This window comes from Protopterus annectens, chromosome 6.part0 (genome assembly GCF_019279795.1).
Source record: "Protopterus annectens isolate FY-2018-M chromosome 6.part0, PAN1.0, whole genome shotgun sequence".
Lineage (NCBI taxonomy): Eukaryota > Metazoa > Chordata > Ceratodontiformes > Protopteridae > Protopterus > Protopterus annectens.
The window spans coordinates 1,136,478,226-1,136,503,457 of NC_056737.1; the positions used below are offsets into that span (position 1 = coordinate 1,136,478,226).

The window sequence follows — 25,232 nt, forward strand, 5'->3', positions numbered from 1 at the left end:
CCACCGTAGTGGATAAAATTTCAGAGGCCGATTCAAGAGTGGTAGCAGGGGCCTCAGTTGTAGAGATAGATTCAGCTGTACTTTGAGCAGTTTTCGGTTTCGCCGAAACCGAGACACTCATGCTTGCTTAACCATGGTTTCGTCGAAACCGCGACCGCGAGTGTGGGTCTTTATCTTTGTGTTTTTGGCAGATTGGGAAGTCGGAGGATCCGACGGCATAATGTACGCAAAATCAGAACCAAAAACTGTTCTGCAAACTCCGACCGGCGCCTAAGCCGCTCGGTTGAAAGAAGCACAGGCCGAACAGGCTGCTACGTCGTGGGCTGGGCCTAAACAAGGCAGGCAATGAGAGTGGAAATCTTTATGAGGTATTTGTTTCCCACAGGTTAAACAATTATTAACTTTTTCTGACATCGGCTGAGGCAAGAAAGGTTCCCCAACGGGGTACTTAGCTTTAGAAGTCGTATTCGGTAGAAGTAATCTCTGGATCCGACCGACCGGCACTTGCGAACAGCTTCTGCTTCGGGCGCCATGCGTCAAGAAAGACTGAGGAAAATGGCGTCGGCTGATGCCTTTATACCCGAAGACCAACAGAGATGACGTCGGGTGAAGTGCGACATCAGCCGAAGCCGGACCCGGACTTTGGAATCCGGCCGACTGAAGGGCTGCCTGACGACAGGACAACCCAGTTGTTATGACTGCAGATGCATCCATGAAGGACATCCTGTAAGAAATCCTTTACTGTCTGCATTGATTTTGCTTTATCCTCCATTTTCTTTAACACCTCTTCTGCCTTAACACCAAACAAAGTATCATGCTGTAATGGAGCATCCAATAATTTTGCTTTAACATGATCAGGTAAACACTGTTCTTTTAACCAAGCATGCCTTCGAATAACAGAACCTGTAAGTGCGGCTCTGCAAGATGCCTCTAATGAATCAAAACCACACTGCAAAGTATGCTTTCCCACTTGTTCAGCTGCATGCAATAAATCCTGCATTTCCTTGTTCTCAGAACATTCAGAGCTTGTAAACATTTTCTGTTTTAGCAAAGACATTAGGTACTGTTGATATTTAAGCATGTGAAACTGGCAGTTTAAAGCCCTTACAGCTAAAGTAGCAGAGGTGTAAACTTTTTCCCCCCATCTGTCCAGTGCTCTAGAATCTCTATCAGAGGGAACAGGGTTTTTTGCAGTGGAAGCCTTGACCCCCCTTGGGACCCTGAGAAATAGTTTCTGGATCAGCAGCAGGGTTTTTATAAAGAAATTTATGAGAATCTGGAACCCTGTAGTACCTATCTGGCTTCACTGGTGCAGGGGGTAAAGAATCAGGAGTCAAACTGGATTCAGAAAAAACTTCATCAACAATATCTAGTACAGAGGGGATAGCAAGAGGCCTGTGCTGAGGCAATAAAAGAAAGTCTCTGAGCCTTTCTTGGATTCTGAATAATCCTGGCTCTCCCAATGGAAATGTTCCCTCATGGTGTGCAGGGTTTCCCCAAAAGAGTAGTCCTCAGGAGGAGAGGCTGAAGGGATAGATTCTTCAGCATCAGAGTCCTCATATGGAGGAAGAGGATATCCCTGTTGTGAAGAGGAGTCAGAAGAAATAGAAACCTGGTCAGAAGAGTCATAGTCAGGGTCTTGCCTAGGCCTTTTATCAGGAGGGGGATGGGAGCCCCTGATCAAAGTAATTAGGTCCTCGGCCATTTTGAGCATCTGTTTCTTTGGCATGGATGACAGTCCAGGAGAATGCTGTACTTGTTTCTTTGTCTTTAATGGTGTTTTAGACTTTGCCTTGGCTGCTGAAGAGGTCTTGATAGTAAGCTGTGTAGGTCTGAAAACACGCTCAGAAGCCGATGCCTGCTCAGCGGCTCTGGACCCATCTGAGGGAACTGCTTCCGTAGGCCCAATACCTTGAGTTTCCTGAGGACTAGGTGTCTCCACGTGGGAGTCGGAGGCGGCCTGTGTCTCTGAGGTAGCGGGTGTCAGGGGCTGCGAAAGCGCCTCACTGAAAACCGGCGATTGGCCTAGAAACGGCTTCGTCATCGGTTTTGGACCTCGGATGCCTGTCTTTTTCTTTGTCCTTGCGCTTTTTATGTACTCCGGTCGTCAGTTGTTCCGACGGCATTATATAGTTAAACCGTCAGCCAAAGTAATGAAAAGCAAAATTGAACAGACACTTAATAGTGTGTTGGTTGAATCTAGCACAAAACCGACAACTAGCAACGTCGTGGTCAGGGCCTAGGCAAGGAATACAGTAAGAATGAAAATCCTTATGAGGTATTTGCTTCCCACATGAAATACAATTGTTAACTTTTACTGACATCGGACTGGAGCAAAAAAAAGTTTCCCCAACGGGTTACTTAGCTTTACTGAAGACTTCGGATCTGAAATTCAATTTAGAAAATCTCAGGAGTCGGCCGACCGGCACTTGCGAACTGCTTTTGCTTCAGGCACCGCACGGCAAGAAAGACTGAAGAAAATGGCGTCGGCTGCATCTTATATACCCCTGGCGCACTGACGTCAGGGAAGAGGCGAAAGCAACCGACGCCGGACTAGGACTTTGGAATTCGGGCTGACTGCGGGTAGCCTGCCAGCAGGATAACCCAAGTGTAATAACTGCAACAGTGAAACACGATGAACATCAGAAGGAATACTACTGCGTCTGTCTCACTGAAGGTATAGAAACACAATGCACAAGATTTGCAGATGTAGTCTGACTTGATCACTAATTTAACTTAATACAATATCAGTTGCCAATGCATACAACACAAAAGTATGACCGAGGCAGGAAAAGATGTACATGAAAACAAGCAGCACTGACTGAATGGGGGAACAGCATAGTAGCAGATCTGAAGCAGTGCATGATTATGATGTGTATAGATCCTCACAACTTAAACAAATGGATGACAATCAGAACCATCTGCTTCAAACTGGAGAAGCAGCTACAACTACGCCTGATGCTAACTTCTTTTCTTTTCTGTGCTTTCACAAATCCGTGCACCCACACAGAGTGTACTTCCCATACTGATGGGCTTTTATGTGTATAATGTTTAATGACTCCATTTATCAAGAGTTATACCTACATATCTATGATACAAAAAATTCATGTGACACATATGAGAGTTACCAAATGGAAGGAAAAGATACATTCCATTTTTAACCAGCCAAAAATCTCTGAAACAACTCAAGAGAAGTTACCAAATGAAAAACCAGCTACTCCTTGGACGAAAATGTGAGTGGTTCTGCCTCTACATAAAGATGGCCAATACATTCCTTGTGTTGACTATTGCCCATAATACCCAGCACTAATGGTACAACTGTATGAGAGAACCTGTTATACACAAAACAGAAAACTATCTTTTGCTGGGCATGCTATACAGCATGAAGAAAAACCAGGAAACAATCTGTAAGCATGAGCCAAGAATTCCATTTTTATGAAGCAATGGGAATTTAAACACTACATCAAGTCCTAAATATCCACAGATGAATGAACAAGTTGAACTTGTAGCTCAAACTGTAGGAGAAATCTGTTGAGGAAAAGTAACAGCTCAAAAAACTCAGACTGCTAGCTTTAAATTCTGGAATACAGAAATACACCTTTACAACTGGTAGGACCTTCATCAGCACAACCGGTAATGAGAAAACATCTTACAGCTAACCTACCCAAATCTCTACTACATGACACTTTCCATAACACAGTAACTGAAACTCTCTGCTTCCTGAAGAAATGGGAACTAACCAGGCAAAGGGCTATTTCTGTGGGATCCACAAGGATTAGACAGTGAACTAACAGCAATATAAAAACATAGTCAATGTCAACTTTAGTCGGTGGTATAATCTTGATTTTCCAATTAATTTTACCTGGAGACTTCTTGCTTGAGCGGGATGGCACCATATATCCTTGGCGGGGTAAGAGAGGTGATGAAGGCAATGACATAGATATTCCCTTGGTTGAAGTCACTCTGTAGAGATCTTCAGATATCCCATAACCAGTGTTACTGCTTGGAACAGCAGATGACTGTTGTATGTCCTCCTGGTAGTAGTCACCATCTACAAATATATGGTAATTACAGGTCAAATGTTCATTAATGAAATAACATCTGAAGTACATATCAGAATACATCATCTGCACTGTATTGGCTAACTTTTTTCTGAAATCAGTTTGGCCTGCCTACAAAGAAATTTCTTTCAGAATGAATGAGACTGCCTCCTCTGTGATTACAAGACATTTAATCTTTTTAGCATTCTCCATGTCTGTCAATTTCTTAGTTAAGAAAAGAATAAAAGTTATGTACTCACCATAATGTTCCATCTGTGTTGCCCATTTTCATTCTTCCTCAACTGTTGGGTTCGGATCCCACACTTGAATCTGCATTGGCCGCTTTTCCTAGCTCGTAGAGCACAAACTCTCAAGCTCCTCCCTTTCCCCATAGCACCCTAGCCACCTTACATACCTTAGAGCTAGCTTGCTGCCAATAGACCCATATAAGAAACATGAAACAACGGAATATGGGACTCAAACAAAGCAAAAGTGTTTCCTCTAATATCCTTCGATTTTCCAGGAGTAAAGAAAGGAATAGGGTTGGTGGGAAGGAATTTGAGGAAGAGTGAAAATGGACAATAGAGATGGAATGCTATGGAGAGTACACAACTTCTTTATCTGATGTTGTCATTTTCATTCATTCCTCAAGTGTTGAGACAGAGTCCCCAGCTACCTGAATCCAAGGTGAACTCTAAAGAAGAATATTCCTGAGCACAGCTGAGACCAAAGCTGCTCTTCCCCTAGAGACCAGATCCAATCTGTAATGACCAATAAAGGTATGAGGCTTAGCCCAAGTTGCAGCTGCACAAATATAGTACAGTTCTGTACACTTACCATAAATGTAGATGTTCGAGTGTATCCACTGTTGCAGTCATCACACTTGGGTTATCTGCAGCAGGTAGCCCTCAGTTGGCCCGAATACCAGAGACTTAGTATTTCTGCTTCGGTTGCTGTAACTTCAGGACCGACGTCAGGTCGTCAAGGGTATAAAAACAGACAGCCGACGCCATTACATCAGTTTTTCTTGTCCCAAATGTCAGGAGCCCCCAAATAGGGAGCTAAGTTATGGTGGAAAAAACACCACCAGTAAAAAGTAAATACCAAAAGCCCTGTAAGGGGTGAGTAAGAGAGATAGAGAAGGAGAGATAGAGAGACAATGGGCTGGAGGTTGGGAAACCAGGACTGCAACAGTGAATACACTCTAACATCTACATTTATGGTAAGTGAACACAACTGTACTATGTTCTTCGTGTTTCACTGTTGCAGTCATCACACATGGGTTGATTCCCAAAGCTGAAGTATGGGTTGCAAAACCTGTCCTGGATTTGAAAAAGACAGGCAGGTGGTAATGGCTTGGTGAAGGTGTGAACAGAACTCCAAGTTGCAGCTTCCAGAATGTCCCTGGTAGGAACTCCTCTGAGAAAGGCTGTAGAGGTTGAAGTTCCCCTCGTGGAATGCATTCTGACCCCCATGAGGGGGTGGTTTCCCATGGTGTTTTAACAGAAATGGATACAGTGTGCTATCCATTTGGAGATGGTTTATTTTGATATGGCCATGCCCTCTGCCCCTGGTGCAAAGCTGACTAGTAACTGGTCAGATTTCCTGAAGGGCTTAGTCCTATCAAGGGAGAATCTGAGCTGTATGTGAATGTCTAAAGAGTGTAGGATCCTTTCCCCTTTATTTTGGGGTTTAGGGAAAAAGGTGTGCAAAAGGATAGATTGGTTGAGAGCCACACTGGACACCACTTTAGGCATAAAAATAGGGCTAATCCTGAGGGAGACCCTGTCAGCATGAAAAATAATGAAGGGTTCCACAGCCATATGTGCTTGCAGCTCAGACACTGTTCTAGCTGAAGTGATGGCCAGAAGCAAGGCTGTTTTCCAAGAGAGGAATGTTAACTCTGCTGACACTGCAGGCTCAAAGAGGGGTAGCGTGAGCTTTTCCAGCACAAAATTAAGGTCCCAAGCAGGAGTAGGGGGCTCTTCTTGGTGGCCTTAAGTTGTCAGCCCCTCTCAGGAACTGTTTGATGAGAGGGTGAGAGAAGAGAAGTAGCTTAGTGCTCTAATGAGCAGAGATGGCAGAGGCATGGATCTTAAATGGAAGAGAAGGATAGGCCCCTGTGGAGTAGGTTTGCTAGGTAGTCCAGGATGAGAGGTAAGGAGGGCTGTGCTGTAGCCGCTCCTTTAGAGTGAATCCAGGAACAATACCTTTTCCACTTATCAGCATAGGATTTCCTTGTACTGGGTCTTCTGGCTTCATGAATGATGTGCAGCACCTGCTTGCTTAGGCTGCCCACTGGAGGAGAATTCAAGGAATAAACCAGGCTGCAAGGTTCAGGGTATGCAGTTGCAGATGCAAGATCTGTCCCTCCTGCTGAGTGAGGAGGGTTGGGATCTGGAGTAGGTGCCATGGTGGCACCTGTGACAGACTGCGCAGCAGTGGGTATGAGAGTTAGCGTGGCCAGTCTCGGGCAATCAGGATTGCCCTTGGTCTTTCCAACCTTATCTTGAGTAGCACTCTTGTAAGAAGAGGCAGAGGGGGAAATCCATAGACTGAGAGGTTTACCCACTGGAAGGATAGGGCATCCATTTTCCAGGCCTTGCTGTGAGGTACCCTGGTGCAGAATTTGCTGAGCTGGTGATTGTAGGGGGAGGCAAATAGGTCCACCTTTGGGGTACCCCATTTCTGGGTTAGAAGGCTGAAGGTGTTGAGGTCTAATTGCCACTCGTGTGGGTCCAGGAGATTTCTGCTTAAGTCATCTGCCAGAGAGTTTTGTTTGCCTGGCAGGAATTGAGCTTGCAGGTGAATATGCATCGCCAAGGCCGTGTTCCACAGGGTCATGGCTAGCCTGCAGAGTGGGCAAGAGTGTGTTCCCCACTGCTTGTTGATGTACAAAATCACTGTGGTGCTGTTGGTTTTAATCAGAAGGGGGCCTGGTGAGAGCAGGGATCTGAAAGCTGTATGAGTGTGCTGAACATATAGAATCTCTTTTTGGTAAATGTGCAGATGAATTTGGTTTGGGCTTCAGTGGCCCTGAATGCACCTGCCATCCAGATGTGCACCCCAGGCATAGTCTGATGCATCTGTAGTTAGGGTCTGGGCAGCGTGGCGTTGTGTAAAGGGAATTCCCTTGTTGTGGTTGCATGCTGCTGCCCACCAAAGAAACTCTGTCCTGAGACAAGGTATGATAGTTTCCAGGTCCTGAGAATGTTGGCACCAAAGACTTTTTAAGTACCATTGAAGTTTCCTCATATGCAGTCTGGCATATGTAATTAGTAGAATGCAGAAGGCCATGAAGCCTACAGCCTGCAGGATTTTCCTTGCGGATAGCTGGGTTCTGGTGGCCATTTGAGTGAAGCAGCCTGTCAGATAGGCTTGTTTTTCTGGAGTAAGGAATGCCATCTGGGATGATGTGTCCAAACTTGCTCCCAGGAATACAATTTTTTGACTGGGGACTAGTTTTGACTTCTTTTCATTGATAGTGTACCCCAGGGAGGTTAGAAGGTCCTTTACAAATGTCAGGTGCTGTAACAGCTTTTCCTGACTGTCTGCTTGAATCAGGCAATTGTCCAAGTAAGGGTAAATTTGAATCTTTCTCTGTTTGCAATAAGCAATGGCTGGAGCCAGGCATTTTGAGAAGACTCTGGGAGCAGTGGATAAACCAAAGGAAAGTGCAGAGAAAGTACAGTTTTGTACCTACCATAAATGTAGATGTTCGAGTGCTCATACAGCTGCAGTCATTACAGATGGGTTATCCTGCCATCAGGTGGGTCCTCGGTCGGCCGAATTCAAAAGTCTAGGTCCGGCGTCGGTTGTCGTCGCTTCTTCCCTGACGTCAGTGCGGCAGGGGTATAAAAGAGGCAGCCGACGCCATTTTCTTCAGTTTTTCTTGCCCCAGATGTCAGGTGCCCCCAGAAGGAAGGCAAAACATAATGTTATGCAAACATGCAATATAGATAAATCAAAAAGCACTAGTTGCAAGCAAATACACCATAAAATACCCCAAATAGGTTGTATGATAAAGGTGTTTGTCATAAGGGCTGTCCTAAGAGGGGACGGAGGGGGGGTAACCTGGACTGCAGCTGTATGAGCACTCGAACATCTACATTTATGGTAGGTACAAAACTGTATTATGTTCATCGTGCATACAGCTGCAGTCATTACAGATGGGAAGAATCCCAAAGCTAAGTAAGGGTGGTAGGCACTAAGTGGAACTAGTAGCGAGGATGCCCTGCAAGACTGCTGTGGCAAAGCCTGCTCTAGATTTTGAGTATAGTGGAAGGTGGTAGTGCTTGGAGAAAATGTGCACTGAACTCCAAGTAGCTGCTTCCAAAATGTCCTTGGTAGGGACCCCCTTGAGGAAAGCTGCAGAGGTAGCTGTGGCCCTGGTGGAGTGGGATCTGATGTATGCAGGCACAGATTTTCCATGAAATGAATAACAAAAGTGTATGCAGTTGGCTATCCATTTTGAAATTGTCTGTTTGGAAATAGCCTTTCCTTGAGCACCTGTAGCATAGGACACAAAGAGTTGCTCAGATTTCCTGAATGGCCTTGCTCTGTCCAAATAATAACAAAGTTGTCTGTGAATGTCCAAGGAATGTAGTAGTCTCTCCCCTTTGTTCTGTGGGTTTGGATAAAAGGTAGGCAAGTGGATAGTCGAATTCAAAGCTACACTGGATACTACCTTTGGCATGAAGGTAGGGTTGGTTCGTAAGGAAACTCTCTCCTGATGGAAAATGATGTATGGTTGCACAGCCATGAGGGCCTGTAGTTCTGAAACCCTGCGTGCTGAGGCGATAGCCAGAAGGAAGGCTGTTTTCCATGACAGGTATTGTAGCTATGTTGAAGAAGCTGGCTCAAAGGGGGGCAGGGTCAGCTTTTCCAATACGAAGTTGAGGTCCCAAGCTGGAACTGGTGGTTTCCTTGGGGGCTTTATATTTTTGGCCCCTCTGAGGAACTGCCTTAAGAGAGGATGTGAGAATAAAGGAGGGTCTGTGTTGTATTGTGCAGAAATGGCTGAAGCGTGGATCTTGATGGAGGAGAAGGAAAGGCCACTGTTTAACATCTCAGCTAGGTACTGTAAAATTTGAGGTATATTTATTACCCAAGGATTCTGGCCCTTTTCTTGATTCCAGGAACAACATTGTTTCCATTTGGCGGAGTAGGCTTTTCTAGTAGAAGGTCTTCTGGCCTCCAAGATGACATCCTGCATCTCCTTGGAGAGGAGAGTCTGTTGGGAAATTAAGGTATTCTCCATGCAGCTAGATTTAAGGTTTTGAGCTGGCTGTGAAGGGTTTGGTAGTTGTGCTGGGACAACAGAAGAGGGACTAGAGGTAGGATCCATGGTGGGGAGTGTGTCAGGCTCTTTAGGAGCGGATACCAGTGTTGTCTTGGCCAGTCTGGAGCAATGAGAATCATTTGTGGCCTCTCTGCTCTGGTTTTTAATAGAACTTTGGTCAGTAGAGGAAGAGGAGGGAAGGCATAGACTGTCAATGTTGTTCAACTGAAAGAGAGTGCGTCCACTTTCCAGGCCTGTGGATGATAGGTCCTTGAACAAAACTTTTTCAACTGGCAATTTCTGTGGGTAGCAAATAGATCTATGTCTGGCTGTCCCCATGCCTGAGTTATCTTTGAGAAAACTTGAGGATGCAACTTCCATTCGTGTGGATCTGTCATATTTCTGCTTAGGTTGTCTGCCAGTGTGTTTTCTTTCCCTGGCAGGAATTGTGCCTGTAGTTGAATTTGCAGTTCCAGTGCTGTGTTCCATAGGGTCATGACTTGCCTGCACAGGGGGTATGAATGAGTTCCCCCCTGTTTGTTTATGTACCACATGACTGTGGTGTTGTCTGTCCTTATCAATAACTGGCCTGGATGCAGTAGGTCCTTGAAGGTCATAAGAGTATTGTGCACGGCTAGCATCTCCTTTTGGTTGATGTGTAGGTGCTTCTCTTTTTGGGACCATTTTCCCTGAATGCACTGATCTGCCATGTGTGCTCCCCAGGCGTAGTCTGAGGCGTCTGCTGTGATGATTTGAGTTGCTTGAGGTACACAGAAAGGGAGACCTGTGTTTCTTTGGCATGCTTGAGCCCACCACAAAAATTCCTTTTAAAGGCATGGAATGAGTGGTATAATTGTTTCCAAGCTGTGGCTGTGTTGAGACCATAAGTTTTTTAGGTACCATTGTAGTTTCCTCATATGCAGCTTTGCACATGGGATTAGTAGGATGCAAGATGCCATGAACCCCAGAGCCTGCAGGACTTTCCTTGCAGTTAGCCTGGTGAACGTTGCCATTTTGTTGAAGTATTGAGACAGTTGCCCTTGTTTGTCTGGCATGAGGTAGGCCATCTGGGTGGTTGTATTTAAGCTGGCACCCAGGAAAATTATCTGTTGAGTTAGTTTTGATTTCTTTTTGTTCACTGTGTATCCCAGGAAGTTTAACAGTTTTATTACAAACGCCAGATGCTGCAATAGAATGTCCTTGCTGCCGCTTGGATCAGGCAGTCGTCCAAATATGGGTAGATTTGTATTCCTTGTAGTCTGCAGAAGGCAATTACTGATGCCAGGCATTTCGTAAACACTCTGGGCGCAGTAGATAAGCCAAAGGGCAATGCAGAGAATTGGTAATGGGTTGAACCTGCAAGAAATCTGAGGTATCTTCTGCAATCTTGTCTGATAGGGACATGCAAGTATGCCTCCTTGAGGTCCAATGTTACCAGCCAAGACTCCTTGCCCGGCATGGGAAGAAGCTGCTGTAATGTGAGCATCTTGAATTTTGGCACCTGTAGATGTGTTTAGGATGGATAGGTCTAAGATAGGTCTCCAATCTTTGTCTTTCCTTGGTACCAGGAATAGTCTGGAATAAAAACCTTGACCTTGTTCTTTTGTAGGTACCTCTTGAATCGCTTTAATGTCCACGACAGCGGAAATTTGTCTTTGTGCCTCTGCCCTTTGATTCTGTGGCAGGTTTGGCATGCCTCTCATTTTTGGAAGGGTGTGAAAGTGGAACCTGTAGCCTCTGTCTATAATGTCCAGAATCCATTTGTCTTTTGTAACAATATGCCAATTTTTTGAAAATAATGCCAGTTTTCCGCCCAAAGGTGCTGCCATTAAAGCTTTGCTTGGCAGGTATAGGGGGAAGTCATTGTGTCTGTTTTCTAAAGGACTGTGATCTAACTTCTCCACCTCTTGGGGTTGGTGCTTGCCATTGTCTTGCTCTGTAAGATCCTTGAGGTTGTCCTCTACCCCTTGGGCGTCTGTATCTGCCCCTTTGATGTCTGTCCGTGGCTGGAAAGGACCAATTTTTTGAAGGCCAGTTTCTGCTGAAGCGTGGAGGTTGCACCTGCAGGAAATCTTTCACTGTTTGCATTGATTTCGCTTTTTCATCCATTTTCTTTAGTACCTCCTCAGCTTTAACACCAAACAATACATCTTTTTGAAGAGGTGCATCTAATAACTTTGCTTTGACATGATCTGGTAAGGTTTGCTCTTTGAGCCAAGCATGTCTACGTATAACAGACCCGGTGGCAGCAGCTCTACATGAGGCCTCTAAAGCATCAAAACCACACTGCAAGGTATGTTTACCCACTTGCTCTGCACCATGCAACAAATCCTGCAACTCTTTCAAATCTGGTTGTTCTGTTTGTGTCATTTTGCTTTTCAACTGAGATAACAACAACTATTGGTACTTTAACATATGGAATTGACAGTTTAATGCCCTCATGGTTAAAGTGGCAGAAGTATACACCTTTTTCCCCCACCTTTCTAATGCTCTGGAATCTCTCTCTGAAGGTAAAGGGTTTTTAGCAGTAGAGGCCTTTATTCCCTTGGGACCCTGTGAAATAGTTTCGGGGTCAGCAGTATGGCTTTTATAAAGGAACTGGTGGGAATCAGGAACCCGGTAATACCCGTCTGGTTTAACAGAGGCTGGCGGTAAAGAATCTGGATTAAGGCTGGCTTCTGTGTACACATCATCCAAAATATCTAAAACAGGATGGATAGCCAAGGGCCTATGCTGGGGGAGCAGTAGAAATTCCCTGAGTCTTTTCTTGGAATCTGAGTAATCTTGGCCTTCCCAGTGAAAGTGTTCCCTCAATGTATGCAGGGTTTCCCCAAAAGAGTAGTCCTCAGGGGGGGAGACCGAGGGAATAGACTCCTCAGCACCAGAGTCTTCGAAAGGGGAATAGGCGTAATCCTGGTCCTCAGAGTGTTCTGAGGTAATAGAAGCCTGGTCTGAGGAAGGGTAGTCTTCCTCCAATCTGGGTCTTTTGTCAGGGGGGGGGGGTTGAGAACCCCTGATGAGAGTAATCAAATCCTCAGCCATTTTAAGCATTTGCTTTTTAGGCATGGGGCCTTGAGAGGAGGTCTGAGGACCCTGTTTTTTAGCTTTCATGGCTGCTTTAGATTTAGTGAAGGATTTAATAGAGAAGGTGGAAGGCCTGAAGATGCCTTCAGAAATGGCAGGCCTGACTAAATTTTGAGTTTCCCCACCAAGAGTGGCGTCGGTATCTGCAGTAGGTAAGGAGACCGAGGAGCCTGCGACCTCAGGTACTGAAGTCACTGGTAATGTAGTTTCATCGGTATTCAGGGGCTGCGTAGGCGCCTCGCTGAGAACCGGAGAACCAGTAGTCGGCCTAAGCGTGATCTCCGTACTCGGTGCGGACCTCAGATGTCGGTCCTTATCTTTGCGTCTTTTGCTCAAAACTGGTGTCGGTGTATCCGACAACATGATATAATTAAATTTTTTGCCAAAATAATGAAGGGCGAACTCCGCCCGGCGCTTAATAGTGCGTTTAAGCAAGGTATACAGAAAGAGTGGAAATCCTTATGCGGTATTTGCTTCCCACAAGAAATGCAATTATTAACTTTGTCTGACATCGGTCTGAGGCAAGAAAAGTTTCCCCAACGGGGTACTTAGCTTTAAAGAAGACTTCGGCTGAAATACTTTCGTAAATCTCAGGAGCTGGCCGACCAGCACTTGCGAACTGCTTCTGCTTTAGGCACCGCGCGGCAAGAAAGACTGAAGAAAATGGCGTCGGCTGCCTCTTTTCTACCCCTGCCACATTGACGTCAGGGAAGAAGCGACGACAACCGACGCCGGACCTAGACTTTGGAATTCGGCCGACCGAGGACCCGCCTGACGGCAGGATAACCCATCTGTAATGACTGCAGCTGTATGCACGATGAACACCTGATGATGCATAGATCCTGCCCTGAAACGTAGATATTTCCTTCATGAGTCCCTGATAGGGATGTGCAGATAGGCTTCCTTTAGGTCTAGGGTGGCTAATCAGGCATCTTTGGACAGCATAGGGAGAATCTACTGTAGGGTGAGCATTCTGAATTTCGGTACCACCGGGAAGGTGTTTAGAATGGATAGATCTAAGATTGGGCGCCAGGTGCCCTCTTTTCTGGGTACGAGGAAAAGTCCGGAATAAAACCCTTGGCCTATCTGTTCTGCAGGAACAGGCTGAATTGCCCTTATGGATAGCAGGGATTGAACTTGGTTTCGTGCCTCTGCCCACTGGTTTGGAGGAAGGTCTGGGAACCCTTTTGGGGTTGGCAGCGTGTGGAAATAAAATTTGTACCCCTGGGATACTATGTTGAGGACCCATCGATTGTTGGTGAGGGAGGCCCAGTTTTCTGCATGGTGGGCAAGTTTTCCTCCTAGGGGCATGAGCAATTGGGCAGAGGTGTGGAGAGGAGTTGAGAAGTCATTGTGAATTCTTTCCATAAGGGGGTGGCTTAGCACCCCCTGTTTTAGAAATAGAGATACTCTATTGCTTAGATCTCTGCATACCCTGAAACTGTAATCTGGGGGGTCTGTTTCCCCTGGATCTAGTTTGAGGTGGCCTTGAGGGGGCTGGAAAGGACCAATGTTTCAAGGGGCCTACTGAATTTTGGAGGCTGCACTTGCAAAAAATCTTTGACTGTCTGCACAGACTTGGCCTTTTCTTTCATCTTTTTTAAAACCTCTTCTGCTTTAGTGCCAAACAGATTGTCCTTGTTCAAAGGAGCAGCCAGTAATTTTGATTTGACATGGTCTGGCAAGGTCTGTTCCTTAAGCCAAGCAGGCCTTCTAAGTACAGAACCTGTGACTGCTGCCCTGCAGGATGCTTCTAGGGCATCAAACCCACACCGAAAGGTATGCTTGCTGACTTGGATTGCAGAATGCATAAGCTCCTGTAATTCTTTATTTTCTGCACAGTCAGGAAAGGTAGATAATTTTTGCTTAAGTTCCACAGTATGTTGCTGGTGTTTCAGCATGTGGAACTGGCAATTCAATGCTCTAATGGCGAGAGTTGCAGAGGTGTATATTTTTTACGCCATCTGTCTAAAGCTCGGGAATCCCTGTCCGAAGGGGTGGGATTCTTAGCTGTAGTTGCTTTTACTCCTTTAAGTCCTTGGAAGATGACCTCTGGGTCAGCAGTAGGGTTTTTGAAAAGAAATTTGTGAGAGTCAGGGATTCTGTAAGTACCTGTCTGGTTTCCTTGGAGCAGGGGGTAAAGTATCAGGAGTTAGACTGGATTCTATGAAGACATCCTCCACAACATCCACAACAAAAGGGACAGTGAAGGGTCTTGTGCTGTGGTAAATCTAAAAAATCCCTGAGTCTCTTTTTAGACAGAGGATAATCCTGGCATTCCCAGTGGAAATGCTCTTTCAAAGTATGTAGGGTTTCACCAAAAGAAAAATCCTCTGGAGGGGAAGCAGAAGGAATGGATTCATCTGCATTCTGAATCCTCATAGGCAGATAAAGGCATGTTTTTATATTCAGAAACCTCAGAGTCATTGGACTCTTGGTCAGTTAAAGCTGCTGGGGACAGGTCTCTTTCTTTTAGCAGGGAAAGACTGGCTTCCCCTAATCAGCATGATCAGGTCTTCTGCCATTTTAAGCATTTGAGATTGTGGCAGGGAAGCAGGCACTTGAGTTTGGGTTGTCCGTTTTTTAGGCGTACCTCGTACTCTTGGCCTTAGAAACTCAGTAGTTTTAGAAAGAACTGAAGACATGAAAGAAGTTGTCAGTTTGTGTCTAATATCGGTAATACGGAGAATTTCCTCAGAAGCTGTTGCCTGCACAGTGGCTCCGGACCCATCCAAGTTAGAGACATCTGCAGGTTCCGTAGTCAAAGAAGTCTCTCACGGCATACTGGACTCCGAACGGGTCTCAGTAGCGGCCTGCGAATCCATCGAAACAGGCATCAGAGGCTGCAAAAGCTCCTCACTGTGTACCGGCTAACTGGCGACTAGCTTAACGAAAGAGTCATCGGCAGTTCTGGACCTGAGCGGTCTGTCTCTGTCTTTATCCTTACGTTTTTTCAGAAGATCGAGAACGAAAGTATTTAGCTACAGTAAGAGCCCGACAACTAATAGTTTGGGCACTGAACAGCACAAAACCGACAACAAGGTACGTCGTGGTAAGGGCCTAAACAGGTGACACAGTAAGAATGGAAATCTCGGTGTGGTATTTGCTTTCCACAGGCGAGACAATTGTTAACTTTTTCTGACATCGGTTAGAGCAAGAAAAAGGATCCCCAATGGGGTACTTAGCTTTAGAAGACTTCAGGGTGATTAAATTTCGGAAATGAAAACTCAGGTAGCGGCCGACCGGCACTTGTGCAAACTGCTTCTGCTTCGGGCTCCTCGACAAGAAAGACTGATGTAATAGTGTCGGCTGCCTGTTTTTATACCCCTGACGACCTGACGTCAGTCTTGAAGCGACAGCAACCGACACAGAAATACCAAGTCTCTGGTATTCGGGCTGACTGAGGGCTACCTGCTGGCAGATAATTCAAGTGTTATGATTGCAACAGTGAAACATGAAGATCATCATCCAGTGATGTTCTAGACAAAATGGCTGAAGAAGTTGTCATAGATCTAGATGAATGGGATTTAGGTGGTTTTGGTAAAGGTAAACCCACTTTTTTGTAGACAAAGGTAATACAATCAGTCAACCATTTGGCTAAGGTCACTTTGGAAACTGGTTTGCCTAATTTTGAATTAGAAAATGAAACAAATAATTGGTCAGTTTTCCTAATAGCTTTGGTTCTGTGAAGATAAAAACATTACTGTGTGTGAACATCCAACAAATGTAACATTTTCCTTTATCTGAAAAATTTGTAAGAATCACGAATAAAACTAGCAAAATATAAAAGTTAAGGTGAATTCTTTCATAAATCAAAAGCAGCATCAAACGTGTCTTTTAAAGAGTCCTTTATTGATGAAGACAATGATAGTGGGCAGATGAGCACTGTATTTCTAACATTAAAATAATTCTAAACATTTATATGCTTCAGATTCTTTTCAAAGTAAATTCTTTTAATTAGAAAACAAATAATTATCATCTGCTATGTCAAATAAGGTGAGCTGCTGTGGCTTAATGGGGATATGGTACCAAGTACCACTAAAGGCTAAATGATATATGATATAAACGATTGTCTCTACAAGTCTGATTATCCCTAGCGCTTTTAATATTTTTATGGACTAATGCTTTACTAAAAAAAAAAAAAAAAAATTAAACTACTGAAAAGAATTTGGCACACTTTACTGCCGATACCAAGACATACGCCCACACACAACCATTTGACAAACATATAAATCTCAACTTATACCTAGACTGCTCGACCAATGAGTGTGCTCATTTTTTACTGTTTGTCCTATCAGCTCCCTTCAAGAGTTTATCATTCTTCCAATCATGCAAAACGTGTCCTCACCACAGCCTAACCTGATCACACACAACCAATTTCTGTATACGCCCTATCAAATTTTTTTTTCATTTTACTCTTACACTATTTGTTCCAAGACATAGCTAGGCATCAAACACCTTCTCTCTCTCTCCGTACTAGCCCAATCATAAGCCCTCCCTTCACCCAACTGCCAATCTAAGTTTTTACTGTCCCAAACCAATCTCTATACTTCTCCATTGACTCCTAGACTAATCTGACTACTATTCTTCTCATTCAATCCCCGCACAGCCCTAGTGCCTCTGGCATATCAATCCAGCATCGCACACCCGCATACGATATGCTCTTCCCAGTGTTTCCTACCCTATCATTCGCACATTTCACTAGCCTATCACATCCTTCACCATCAAAACTATTTACTTGCTATTGGCTATTTTAACGCTATTTTAATGTTGTCTTTCAGCTTTTCCCGGTTAGGGGTCGCCACAGCAGAACTCCGGTCCGCTAATAATTGGCAGTAGATTTTCACGAACGCTGAGGTGCCAGCTCGACGTTCAACCTTCAACGAAGGCACGCCCATTTACACATGTCTTTTGAATGCTCACCCAACCGCGGGGAGGACATGCAGACTCCACACAGAAGGCACTCCCCGCACTCCAGCCGAGAATCGAACGGGAGAACCTCTTGTGAGGCAACAATGCTACCGCTGCACAACCGCGGAAGTCATTTTAATGCTACGCTTACCAAATTCACCCCCCTGCCCTATCAATACTTTTCATTTAGACGTGGGCCCTATCAGAACTCCACACATCTCAGTGGCTATATTCACAAGCCAGCTCCTCATTACTCTAGCCCATTAGCTAATTCCTTTGACCTATAAGAATTACCTTTTTCTAGCCCCTGGCCTATCACTACAACATCAGTAAAAGTATGCAATTAGCTCGCAACTACTGGCCAGTAGTCCTAACCTACCGCAACTTTCTTTTTCCCAGTCCCTACCCTATCAGATTAAACACAGTAAATGCTTAAGGCAGGTTTGTTATTGGCCCACCCTTCTCCTTATCTGACCTATCAGATGATACTCCATTATTTGTATTCTAATTAAAACTATTTTGAAAAGAATCTAACATATATAATTGATTTTAATGCTCATCTGGCCATGATCATTGCCTTCATCAATAAAGGATGCTTTAAAAAACACGTTTGATGCCGTTTTTGATTTATGAAAGAATTCACCTTGTTTTTTTGCTAGTGTTATTTGTCATTCTTATAGTTTTTTTGGCCCCAGCTGCTGGAGTTTGGCTTTTGGAGGCTTTAGACTAGCTTAAATAGTACAGTTGTGTACCTACCATAAATGTAGATGTTCGAGTGTATTCACTGTTGCAGTCATTACTCCTGGGTTATCCTGCTGGCAGGCTACCCTCAGTCGGCCAGAATTCCAAAGTCGAGGTCCGGCATCAGTTGCTGTCGCCTCTTCCCTGACGTCAGTGCGCCAGGGGTATAAAAGATGCAGCCAACGCCATTTTCTTCAGTTTTTCTTGCCCCAGATGTCAGGTGCCCCCAAATTAGTAGGCTGAAAAATATGCCAATAAAAATGCATAACATTTCCTTCATCTACAAGCAAATACACCAAATAGGTTGTATAGGATAGAGAAGTGCAGACAGAACCAGCAAAGAAAAGGGGGATGGTAGGTGGGTAACCTGGACTGCAACAGTGAATACACTCAAACATCTACATTTATGGTAGGTACACAAAGTACAGTTTTGTACCTACCATAAATGTAGATGTCCGAACAGGATAGCATCTGCAGTCATAACATATGGGTTGTCCTGTCGTCAGGCAGCCCTTCGGTCGGCCGGATTCCAAAGTCTGGGTCTGGCCTCGGCTGGTGTCGCACTTCACCCGACGTCATCTCTGCTGGTCTTCGGGTATAAAGGCATCAGCCGACGCCATTTTCCTCAATGTTTCTTGCCCCAGATGCCAGTTGCCCTCTTGGAAAACTAAATTTTGGGTAAATGCCAATGTTTCCAAAAAAAATAGGCAAACACAAAAAATAAGCATGTATGTACATATATACAAACAAATACACCATAAGAGATCCCCTCAGCTAGCTATTAGGAGGGTAAATACCCTAGGAATACCACAGAGGGGAAGGAGGTGGTAATCCTGACTGCAGATGCTATTCTGTTCGGACATCTACATTTATGGTAGGTACAAAACTGTACTATGTCCTTCAAGGATGCATCTGCAGTCATAACAAATGGGTAGAATACCATAGCCAAACTAGGGGAGGAGGAAGAAGAATTATGGTGTAGTTAGGATCCCTTGCAATACAGCAGTGGCAAACCCTGCTCGGGATCTAGAGTATAGAGGTAAGTTATAATGCTTGGCAAATGTATGCACGGAGGTCCAAGTAGCCGCCTCAATAATGTCCTTGGTTGCCACTCCTCGTAAGAAAGCTGTGGTAGTGGCTGTAACCCTTGTAGAGTGAGGTCTTATGTTCTGTGGAATTGGTTTTCCATGGTAGGAGTAACAGAATCTGATGCAGTTTCCTATCCACTTGGAAATTGTCTGTTTGGAAATTGCTTTTCCTTCCCTTCCTGTTGCATAGGCCACTAGAAGCTGGTCAGTTTTTCTATTGTCCTTGGTTCTGTCCAGGTAGTAGCGCAACTGTCTATGTACATCCAAGGTATGCAGCAGTCTTTCCCCCCTGTTCTGTGGATTGGGAAAGAAGGTAGGTAGGTGGATTGCCTTTTTTAGAGACACTCTGGATACCACCTTAGGCATAAATGTAGGATTAGTTCTCATGGATACTCTATCTTGATGGAAGATTAGGAAGGGTTGTACTGCCATTAAGGCCTGTAGCTCAGTCACCCTTCTTGCTGACCTAATTGCCAGTAGGAAAGCAGTTTTCCAATATAGGTGTTGAAGATCGGCTGTTGCTGCTGGTTGAATGGAGGAGTGTCAATTTTTCTAGCACAAAGTTCAAGTCCCATGCTGGTAATGGTGGTTTCCTAGGAGGTTTTACATTCTTGATTCCTCTGAGGAACTGCCTGAGTAGAGGATGTGAGAAGACAGGGGGATCGAAGCTGTATTCTGCAGAAATAGCTGATGCATGTATCTTGATGGAGGAATAGGACAGGCCTGTATGAAGAAGCTCTGCCAAATACTCCAGGATGTTGGCAATATCTATCTTTGACACATCTTTTCCTCTTTCAGTGCTCCAAATGACAAACCTTTTCCATTTCCCTGCATAGTTCCTTCTTGTAGAAGGTCTGCGGGCCTCCAGGATAATGTCTTTAACCCTTTAGGATAAGTCCGGGTTAGTTGCTGTTATGTAATGTTCCAGGCAGTTAGTTGCAGAGTTTTTAGATTTGGATGCATGATGTTGTAGTCGTTCTGAGTTAACATCAAAGGCATCAGGGGTAGTGTCCACGTTCTCCCCCGTGACATGCTCCTCAGCAATGGATACCAGTGTTGTCTTGGCCAATTTGGAGCCATCAGAATTATCCTTGAACGCTCCTCTTTGATTTTCAGTAGTATCTTGTGCATCAAAGGAAGAGGTGGGAATGCATATGTTGTCAGGCCTTTCCAACTGAAGGATAGAGAGTCCACCTTCCATGCAAGTGGGTGGTATGTCCTTGTGCAGAATTTCTTGAGCTGGTGATTGAGTGGGGATGCGAATAGGTCTATTTGTGGCATTCCCCATTTCTGTGTGATGGCCTTGAAGATGTCGGTGTAGCATCCATTCGTGAGCATCCGAGGTAGTTCTGCTTAACATGTCTGCTAGGATGTTTTCTTTTCCCGGTACAAATATTGCCTGTAACTGAATGTTGTAGCTCAGAGCCATATTCCATAGGTCCAGAGTCATTCTGCATAGGGGGTATGAATGAGTGCCTCCCTGTTTGTTGATGTACCACATGACTGTGGTGTTGTCTGTCCTTATCATCAAATGGCCTTCTTTGAGGAATGGTCTGAAATTCTGGATTGCTAGTTTTACTGCCAGCATTTCTTTTACATTTATGTGCAGGTGCATTTGATCTGTGGTCCATAATCCTTGTATGCATTTGTCCAGCATGTGGGCCCCCCAACCTAGGTCTGAGGCGTCCGTTGTGATGGTTTGGCTTGCTTGAAAGTTGTGGAAGGGCAAGCCTGGGTTTGACTGGCATGCTTGAGCCCACCATAGGAACTCTTGTTTCAGGCATGGGATTAGTGGTATTTCGGTTTCTAAGCTGTGCCTGTGTTGAGACCATAAATTCTTTAGGTACCACTGTAGTTTTCTCATATGCAATCTGGCATGGGGGACCAGGATTATGCATGATGCCATGAAGCCCAAGGCCTGCAGTACTTTCCTTGCTGTTAGTTTGTTCTGCTTTGTTAATGCCAAGAAGTAATGAGGGAGTTGTTCTTGTTTTTCTGCAGTTAGGAATGCCATTTGTTTTACTGTGTCCAATTCTGCACCCAAGAAAGTTTTTGTTTGGGATGGTATTAGTCTTGACTTTTTTAAATTGACTGTGTATCCCAGGGCTTGTAGTAAGCAAATGACTCTTTGTAAGTCTTTTGTCAGTTTGCTTTTGTTGTCCGCTTGTATCAGGCAGTCATCCAGGTATGGATAAATTTGGATTCCCTGTAGCCTGCAATGAGCGATTACTGATGCCAGGCATTTTGTGAATACTCTGGGCGCAGTAGATAAGCCAAAGGGCAATGCTGAGAATTGATAATGCTCTGATCCTGCAAGAAATCTGAGGTATCTTCTGCAATTTGGTCGTATGGGGACGTGCAGGTATGCCTCCTGAGATCTAGAGTTACCAGCCAACACTCCTTGCCCAGCATGGGAAGAAGTTGCTGTAGGGTCAGCATTTTGAATTTTGGGACAATGATGAATGTGTTTAAGGCGGACAGGTCGAGAATAGGTCTCCAACTTTTCTCTTTTCTTGGTACTAGGAAGAGTCTGGAGTAGAATCCTTTGCCCTGTTCTGTTGGTGGTACTCTTTCCACAGCTCTCATCTTTGTTAATTGAGCTATCTGCTTTAGAGCTTCTTTTTTCTGATTTGGAGGTAGGTTTGGCATTCCTCTTTTTACTGGTAAGGTGTGGAAGTGAAACCTGTAGCCTTGGTCTATGGTCTGCAAAATCCACTTGTCTTTTGTGATATAGTGCCAATTTTTTGAAAATAAGGCTAGCTTTCCGCCTAAGGGTGCTGCTATTTGTTCCCTGGTAGGCGGTGTCAGAGCCAAGTCACTGTGATTGTCCTGTTGCAGTGGCAATGGTTGTGTCTGTGCCTCGCTGGTTATTGCCTTGCCACTGGCGTCCTCTGTAGGCACCTCCTCTGGATTGATTTCTGCCTCTGGAACGTCTATTCCTGCCTCTCTGAGATTTAGAGGAGTCTGGAAAGGACCAATTTTTGGAAGGCCAGTTCCTGCTAAACCTTGGGGGCTGAACCTGTAAGAAATCTTTAACTGTTTGTACAGATTTTACCTTCTCTTCCATTTTCTTCATTACTTGCTGAGCAGGAGAACCAAATAGACTGGCTTTATCCATAGGAGCATCTAACAGTTTTGCTTTAACATGATCCGGCAAGACCTGTTCTTTCAACCATGCATGCCTTCTTATAACTGTGCCAGTCATGGCTGATCTAAATGAAGCCTCCAGTGCATCATAGCCACATTTTAACGAATGGTTACTAACCTGCTGAATGTTATTCACCATTTCTAAAACATATTTCTTATCTAAGGAGTCATCAGAGGACAGTTTCTTAGTTAACTGATCAAGCATAAACTCTTGGTATTGGATCATATGGAACTGACAGTTCAAAGCTCTAGCTGAAAGAGTAGCAGAGGTGTAAACTTTTTTACCCCATCTCTCTAAGGACCTGGATTCCCTTTCAGAAGGGAGAGGGTTTTGCTGAGGTCGAAGCTACTGCCTTAGGCCCCTGGGAGATAGTCTCAGGATCTGCAAGTGGGGCCTTGTATAGGTGGTGATGAGTGTCCGGTACCCTGTAAAACCTATCTGGTTTGGCAGGGGCTGGAGGTAAAGTATCAGGAGCAGTGCAAACATCATTAAATGCATCATCCACAACAGGCAGAACTGGAGGTATAGCTAAGGGCCTATGTTGTGGTAAGTGTAGAAAGGTCCTAAGCCTTTTCTTGAATCTGAGAAATCTTGTCCCTGCCATTGGAATTGCTCTCTCATGGCATGTAAGGTTTCCCCAAAGGAAAATTCCTCTGGTGGAGAGGCAGATGGAATAGATTCTTCAGCATCGGAATCTTCATAAGTAGAAAAAGGAGCCTCTGGATGGTCTGTAATGTCTGAATCATCAGAAGAATCATCTGAGGACACTGGCTCTGGGGGCTCTGCTCTAGGTCTCTTTTCTGGAGGCTGAGAGGCCCTGTCTGGGCGAGATTGGGATCCCCTTATTAAAGAGATGAGATCCTCTGCCAGAGTAAGCATTTGAGAACTGGAACTGGGCCTGTGTGAGGGGGGCTTAACAGGCACTGATTTAGCAGTTTTGGCTGCCTTAGCCCTGGCAAAGGCCTTAATAGACATGGCTGCAGGAGGCCTAGCAGCACCACGTGCTGGTGTAGAGACATCCAAAGGGATGGTGTCTGATAATTCTATAGGAACCACAGTAGTAGGCAGAACTTCAGAGGCCGATTCAACTAGGGTAGCAGGAGCCTCGGTAGTAGTCATGGATTCGGCTGAAGATTGACCCGTTTGCTTTCGGTTGCAGAAACCGAGACACTCGCGGTTTGCTTAACCGTGGTTTCGCGTCAAGGGGCGAAAGCCCCACGCGGCCCATGATGTCGGTCTTTTCTTTCGTTTTTAACAATTTGAGAAGTCGGAGGATCCGACGGCATAATGTACGCAAAATCTGAGCCGAAAAACTGTTCAGCAAACTCCGACCGACGCCTAAGTGTTCATCGGTTGAAGGAAGCACAGGCTAAACAGGCTGCTACGTCGTGGTCTGGGCCTAAACAAGGTAAGCAGTAAGAGTGGAAATCTTTATGAGGTATTTGTTTCCCACAAGTTAAACAGTTATTTACTTTTTCTGACATCGGCTGAAGCAAGAAAGAGTCCCAGCTTTTCAGAAGTCTTCGAAGTAGTATTCGGTAGTAGTAATCTCTGGATCTGACCGACCGGCACTTGCGAACAGCTTCTGCTTCTTTGCCTCGCAGCAAGAAAGACTGAGGAAAATGGCGTCGGCTGATGCCTTTATACCCGAAGACCAGCAGAGATGACGTCAGGTGAAGTGCGACACCAGCCGAGGCCAGACCCAGACTTTGGAATCCGGCCGACCGAAGGGCTGCCTGACGACAGGACAACCCATTTGTTATGACTGCAGATGCATCCTTGAAGGACATCTGTACTATGTTCGTGTTTCACTGTTGCAGTCATTACTCTTGGGTTGAATCCCAAAGCTGAGGATGGGTGGCTGGGCTAAATAGGATTAGGAGAGGCTATGAGGCCCTGCAGGACTGCAGTGGCAAAGCCTACTCTGGACTAAAAGAGCTAAGTGGTAGTGCTTTGTGAAGGTGTGCACTGAACTCCAGGTTGCAGCATCTAAGATATATTTGATTGGTACTCCTCTGATGAAGGCTGCTGAAGTGGCTGCTGCTCTGGTGGAATGAGGCCTAATGCCCTTAGGCACTGATTTGCCATGTTGAGAATAGCAGAAACGGATGCAATGGCCTATCCAATTAGAAATAGTTTGTTTTGAGATAGCCTTTCCTTGTGATACTGCAGCATATAACACTAAAAGTTCTCAGTCTTTCTGAAAGCTTTAGTTCTGTCCAAGTAGAAGTGTAGCTGCCTCTGTATGTCCAAAGAATGCAGAATTTTCTCACCCTTGTTCTGTGGATTTGGATAAAAGGTAGGCAAGTAAATGGTTTGGTTGAGGGCCACACTGGACACCACCTTAGGCATAAATGTAGGGTTTGTCCTCAGAGAAACCCTGTCTGGATGAAAAATGATGAAAGCTTCCACAGCCATGAGTGCTTGTAACTCAGAGACTCGCCTTGCAGAGATTATTGCTAGAAGCAGAGCTGTTTTTCAGGATAAGAATTTTATATCTGCTGTTGATGCTGGCTCAAAAGGAGGCAGTGTGAGTTTTTCCAAGACATAATTGAGGTCCCAGGTCGGAATTGGTGCTCTCCTTGGAGGCCTAATGTTTTTGGCCCCTCTGAGGTACTGCCTTATTAAAGGATGAGAAAAGATAGGTGGTTCCGCATTGTAATGGGCTGAAATGGCAGAGGCATGAATCTTAATTGAAGAGAAAGAAAGGAACTTTGTTCAGCATCTCAGTTAGGTATTGTAAAATCTGAGGGATATTTGGTAAACACGTGTCAATGCCTTGTTCCTGGTTCCAAACACAGAATCTCTCCCATTTCTCTGCATAAGATTTTCTGGTACTGGGCCTCCTGGCCTCCAAGATAACATCCAAAACAGCTTTTGAAAGAGGAGTGTTCTGAATGGCTACATTATCTGCCATGCTGCCAGATTTAAGGTCCTGA

General features: G+C 44.9%; 1 protein-coding gene across 2 annotated transcripts in view; it reads right to left on the minus strand.

Annotated features, from left to right (window-relative positions):
* Positions 1-25,232, minus strand: part of TANC1 (tetratricopeptide repeat, ankyrin repeat and coiled-coil containing 1) — a 3,647,153-nt gene that overhangs the window by 1,959,947 nt on the left and 1,661,974 nt on the right. For both annotated transcript variants that reach the window (XM_044074752.1, XM_044074753.1), the window contains exon 6: positions 3,863-4,051. In XM_044074752.1, the coding sequence (XP_043930687.1) occupies positions 3,863-4,051 (189 nt within the window). The remainder of the gene's footprint in view (positions 1-3,862; positions 4,052-25,232) is intronic.